We start from the raw sequence: 6,394 nt of genomic DNA, 5'->3' as shown, positions 1-6,394 counted from the left end.
TGCAGCCTTGTTTCATTCATTCCCTTTTGTATTCTCTATTTTCAAAAATATATATATTTTTTTTATTTCAAATAGTGAAAGACATCAGTAAATAAAAGAATTCGCAGACTGACAAGCGTCCTTCGCCTAAGACGGTACCTGCAAAGCACGGTTTCGATACGCGCACGGCAAAAAGCTTGCGAATATCATAACACGGATTTTTTTTCAATTGGATTTTGCTTACATTTTTAAGTTCTCATTAATCCGGGGGGGGAGGGAGGTGTTGGGGATTTAATAATAAATAGATTAGCTGTAATTTTTGTAATCGTCATCATTATTTCTTGGCTAATTAACTTACTTTTTTATCCATATGTACACCCCTTGTGTGTGTGATGCAGGGTATACTAAGTTTGTGCGGACATATGTAACAGCCACCTTTTATTATATCGATTGATTCCGAATACCTTTTTCTGAATCAATATATACTTGTCCGTCCGTCCGCCTGATGTCTGGCAACGCGTTTCTGTGTTCAACACAAAGGTCACAATTTTAAGATATTTGGTACACTAAGGCCATTTAACCCAAGGACGAACGCTATTGAGCATAGTTTGGTTTTGGGCCACCTTTTCGACCACTTTCCACATAACTTCTCATCTTGAGAAGCCGTTAGTGTAGATGGATCGCAAAGTGCTTACGAATTATCATTGCAGTTTGGTGTTAGCAAACCGACCATATTAACTTATTTAACAGGTAAAGTGAAAAAGTTGTTCTTCTACAAATTTCAATTTAGACGACCCGACAAGCCGCTTTTGTATATATATTTGTATATATATTTTGTATATATATTTGTAAGTAATATTTTTCGACCGACCATTGTAGCAAAAGATCATATCCATTTTGTCGAAACGCTTGAGACATTCAGAAGAGAACTTCAGAGACTCCATAAAACATATATATAAACATGATAAACATCCAATTCTGAATCGATACGTGCATATTTGTCTGTCCAATGAATGTTGTAGGCGAACGAAGTGGTCGACTTCAAATTTGCCAAAAATACTCAAAGTTTTGTGCATGCAGGATGATATTGCGAATTGGATACGCCCACAGCGCGAGGTAAACTAAGAACTGTTTATCAGATATTTTGCTCATTACTCCTATCCAATCCACCTATATCCTGTTCTACAAAAATCAATCAAATCAGCCGCACCCATGTGGTGAGTGTAAAGGAAGTCGTCCGCAGTTGAACATAGGGCTTCATCTTCTTCTGTTTTATTACTGTTTTTATTAGTATTTAATAGCTTTGTTTTCACTTTTCTGTTGATTTATTATTGTTATTAAAATTATTATTATTATTTCAATTATTATTAGATTTTTTAAATTTTTCGTTTCGGCCAACAAAAAAGATTTTGGTTTCTTATGTTCTTAAGAACTACATGCTGACTGCTATTGTTTCTATATATTCAATAATAGATAACAAGCTGACATGTTTATGCAAGATGGTCCAAAATCCACACAAGAAGTAGTGCCAGAAGAAGTTGATAGAAAACACAGGCTTATAATTAACAAGTAAGCAAATAACATTCGGTCGCGACCTCAAAAAGGCAGAAAAAAAAAAAAGTTGCATTTTCATACTCTATCAAATTGGATGGGTGTGCGGCTGATTTTTTCTATTTTCAGAATAAAGGCGGAAATTTATATAGTGCATTTCTTGTTCCTTATAAATAACGAGCAAAAGATTCGGGAAGAAAAGATGTGCCCACGTTTGTCGTATAAGCGGGTGAGCATTGCATGCCCTTCTCAACAATCATTTCTGAAATTTCTAAACAAAAAATGCAAAAACTTTGCGGATTGGCCTAGCGATCAAGATGGAATTGAGGACCAAATTGAACTCCTATGTCAATTTTGGGACAGCCTTTCGGACACATACATGCTATTGTGTAAAAAAAAAAGGTCGCCTCTTAAAGTCTACCGCCATTTATCGATATCTCGGCCCCCAGTTCTAACGGTGTTTCGACGTCATGGTAAAGGCCAAATTGAAAAGGTTTTTTAAGCTCAACCGCGTACCTCATTCGATACTAGCTGCCGATTGCCCGCCAAACAGTGCATTGGTATTTGTAGGGATATCTTTTTTTAATCTTCTTGGGCATGTTGTCGTTCGTTTTGACATGGGCCTCGATTTCTTCTTCTCACTTTTGTTCTTGTACCAAGGCCTTCAACAGTTTCAGTTATTCGGCTCACCTAAAATGATACAATCATCTCTCTCAGTCATCCCTCAGAGGCACAGAGAAAAGATTACAAGCTGTTGACAAGCTGTTAAAGTTACCACCGCATTGTTATAGGAGATGGACCATAAAAAATCGGCTTTGTTTAAAGATATAAGATGCTTTCGTGCAAATGGCTTGCTGGGTCCCGCTTATACATACATTTCGGTTTTTTCTTTGCTAAACCATTATTTGATTCGTATATGCTGTAGGTAGTATTACTTGATGAAGAATGTCTATCAGGCGGAAGCGGATACCCGAAGAAACTGCAGATAGAATGGATTTTTTAGTGCTGGCAGTTTAGAAGAATAGCTGCCGATTTTTAAGGATCCCGTAAGAAAATTTCTTGGATCTGTTTTAAATGAGACACTGTCGGCAGTTCATATTAATTGGAAATTTCCGACTACCCTTAAAATTGCAATAAGAAATATTTTGTTTTATTGAACTTTAAATAAAATGATTTGTGTAAATTTCTTTCATTGAACAATTATCAAATTTCAGCGCCTTCCTTTCTCCGTTCTTTTGCCGTTCTTTTCGTCCACAAAAAAAAAGAAAAGGGAATGCTTGTTTGTTTAATCTAGCTCTTCGTCCGTCTCATTAAATGAGTACCTAAATGGTATCGTACGATATATTCTTATCTCAGTTTTCAAGCATTGCAAAAAATCGTAGTCGAAAGATCCTAAACGATAGGGACTGCTCTGTATATGATAGATATGTAAGCCGCGGGAACTCTTTATAATCATACCGTTATTGAACATAATTTTGCTCTCCCTCACTGTGGAATTAAATTGATGATTGAACGATACACCACCGGAGGCCAAATCTCCTTTAAGACCTTGGAAAATCCTTAACTGGTGCGACGTTAGACGTGGATCCCGTTTTGTTATTAGACGTATAAATTGTAAATTCGGGCACGATTTCACCAGCACTTCAATGAAGCAAACTAGATTTTTGAAATGTTGCTCTATTTCCATAAACGGTTCATATATATGAACTTCGGCAACGCTTTCGTTCAAAAATCTTTCAAATATCTTACGAAAGCTATGACCTCGCACGTCTTGAGGTATAAACACCTGCTCAACTAATTGACTTTTTGTGATAGCTTTCTCAATATGTTTGTTAAGCATGTGGGCTTTCTGTTCAAATTGCTTCAATTTTGTCTTGTAGAATTCCTGATTCGATGGATTTATGCATTCTTTGAGGGAATTGCGTAATTTATTAATACCTTCTTCATATAGTTTTTGCGATTCCAATATACATCCGTCCTTTTCACATCTTTCGGCTCGGACGATATAATTTAAGTCTTGATGAACGTTCCAGCTTTTCTTCATCATTTGCACGCCTTTTTCCTTCCTTTCTGTTTTTTTGTTTTGAAAACTAGAAGCTAAAATTTGAAATTTGCTTAATGAAAACAAATAGTTGTTCGAAAAAATGATATTTGTTACTTAAAAGTCATTTTAAACAACGGTTACTCAATATCTACGTCCGACAAAATGACAAACTACAACGCTTCTTATCGAAGGAACGAAGCATTTTAAAGGGTAATCAAGAACATTCAACTTTATCTTGCGCGTCCTCAATTTAAAACAATTTAACATATGACGAGTCATTGTTTTCTTTTGATAAACAAAAACTCGTATTTTTTTGTTAAGAAAATAGTAAAAAATGTATTTTATTTAAAATATTATTCATCTGCCCTTTTTGGCAGAATATTCTGCCTTTGAAATCAGCATCGAAAGCACATTTGGTCTATTGAGGATATGTTTAGTTTATAATTCACCAGGATCTGGGGAGTTGCCTAAAACGCGCAAATACCATCCAGAGGAGGAAGAGTACATCGAATCAATTATGTTAAATTTGCCAGATGCTGGAAAATTTCCGGAAGAACGCAATTACCATCAGGGAGGAAAAGGGGCAAGGTTCGGCAATTCTTCCAAAAAGAGCTCACCTTGATATCATTCCAAGTGATGAATTTGCTCATAGCGACAAAAACGACAGCTATTATGGTGCATATCAGGGCAATGGTTGCAATGGGAACACATACAATAGCAACGGTTTTGTAAATACATACATCGGTAGCAGTGATCAGAATTCCAAAAACGGAAAAATTGAACAAAGTTATCACGGACCCGAACATGAGGTAATGGCTATGAACGCTTATGCTCTTCACATAAGGGGAACCGATATAGAAATCGATAACGAAGTGAAAAAACGGACTCGTTCTAGTTACTTGCCCAGTTTTTCTCGACATCTGAAGTCTGATACCGAGAACCCGTTTAGTTTTCGATGTGTAAGCAGGCAAAAGATCTAAAATGAAAATCCTTCCAAGTTTAAAAGAAACCACATCCGATACAAAGTGAAGATTTAGGTAATAAAGCTCTCACTCGCAACATTAAGGAACAAAAAACTGTATAAAAATATAAAACACTAAAATAAAAATAGTACATCCAAATATACAGACTTTCGTTTTACTTTTATCAGATCTAAAAGTGCGAAATGATGAGCTGAGGAACAGACAGGTTAAAGTATGCGCACAATACTTGCATGTCTAAAGCCCCCAGCTGGTAACATAGGCCATAGTCGTAATGCAACGCAAAAATATCTTTACTAGTTACGAACAAGGCAAGGTTTAAGTAAAGAACAAACGAAAAGAGAATAGCGAGATGCGACCCACGAAAAAATACCCTACACCGCTTTGTTTAATGTGGCTATTCATATAACGATTTTTCAAAAAAAAAGGCTTTATATGGTGCACGGACGAAAAGTTGTCTCATCCGGACTACTCTCATTAGTTGTGCTTACATATTGCAAATAAACCGGCATGCAACCAAAGAGTTGTTTATAATGACTACTAACCCCACTTGCATAAATTGTGATCACAATACCGTCTACAATATGATTACTAATCACACTTGCATAAATTATAATCAAAAATCTTCTTTATTTTACCGTGTCCGCCTGAGATTTCAAATGTCATATGAACGATACCAACAATGCAATGAAATCGATCGATGAAAATGTCTGAAGCATGTTTTCCATAATATCATCAAACTTCATACCCTTTAAGCGACAATTTCTGGATGAGCCATGAGAATTGCTTACTCTATAATTATATATATATAAGTATTATTTACATATATTTTTTGTTTGTTGTTTATCAAGATATAAGAATTTGTATTTGCAAACTGTTTTGTTTTTCATGATCAGTGCTTTTTGAGGTCTTTTAAACGTTTTTGATGTGGTTTCAAAAGTATTGAAGAGACTTTAATAAAACTGACTAGCCGCTAAGATCCCTCACGGAGGGTATGTGCGGGGAACCTAATGTTTTGGTTCTCCTGAAATCGAGAATAACAAGGTTGTTGGAGAGAGTTACTGCCGGAGGCAACGGCTCTTCAAAAAGACAAGCCTTACAATGCTTATCATGGAAAAATAGCGAAAGTATTTAATGTAATGTCCGCCTGAGTAGCCGAAGGCGAGGAATCTCGACTAGCAAGTCAATGGTCGTGGGTTCGAATCTCAAGTAGAGTTTTTAATAAAATCCGATAGCCTTAGATGCTAGTGCTTTTAAGAGTTTAGTCTTAGAATTTATTTCTCTGGCGAAATTAATAATAATAATAATAATTTAATGTAATATCCCGCATAGTTGGCGTTATAGCTAATAAAAGCGTTCATAGAGAAGTCTTGCCTAACTATATCAACATAAGCGTCGAGCATGTGCAATACTACAAGTGCTGCGAAGATTTTTTGCGGAGAATAGGAGGAAATGAACACCGATCGCAAGAAGCCAGAGAAAAAGATGGTTTCGTAGGTTTAAACCGTCAACTAGCTTACGGTAAGCTTAGAAACGGTAATTTCGCCAAAAAAATTTGATGAATCCATACTCCCACACAATACGCTTAACATCTACGAGAAGTGTGTGATTTGAAAAGTTCTCATTTTCTTTTGTAAGATTCCCTCTAAAAGAAATGAAAAAGCAATATGTTCACAGAAGAGAGATGATCAGACTGCATTTTTACCCTGCAAACACCGGCTGTACACATTCTGGAATATGAGGCTAAGGGGAAGATTAACCTATGAATAGATTATCGCGATTAATGATCGGCACAGCTGCATCACTGTTTTTTTTGTGAGAGGCATAGTACGCACTGTTC

The 6,394-nt window shown here is 36.1% G+C and overlaps 1 protein-coding gene across 1 annotated transcript; it reads right to left on the bottom strand.

The window, feature by feature from the left end:
• Nucleotides 1-2,815: 2,815 nt before the first annotated feature.
• On the bottom strand, nucleotides 2,816-3,574 carry LOC119641352. Its single transcript, XM_038039938.1, has one exon. It carries the CDS (start codon nucleotides 3,572-3,574, stop codon nucleotides 2,816-2,818), a length of 759 nt encoding a protein of 252 aa, XP_037895866.1.
• Nucleotides 3,575-6,394: the final 2,820 nt, after the last annotated feature.

This window comes from Glossina fuscipes, unplaced genomic scaffold (assembly GCF_014805625.2).
Source record: "Glossina fuscipes isolate IAEA_lab_2018 unplaced genomic scaffold, Yale_Gfus_2 148, whole genome shotgun sequence".
NCBI classification, from domain to species: Eukaryota; Metazoa; Arthropoda; class Insecta; order Diptera; family Glossinidae; genus Glossina; species Glossina fuscipes.
Note: the sequence above shows the minus strand (reverse complement) of the source record. Positions and strands in the feature narration are given on the sequence as shown.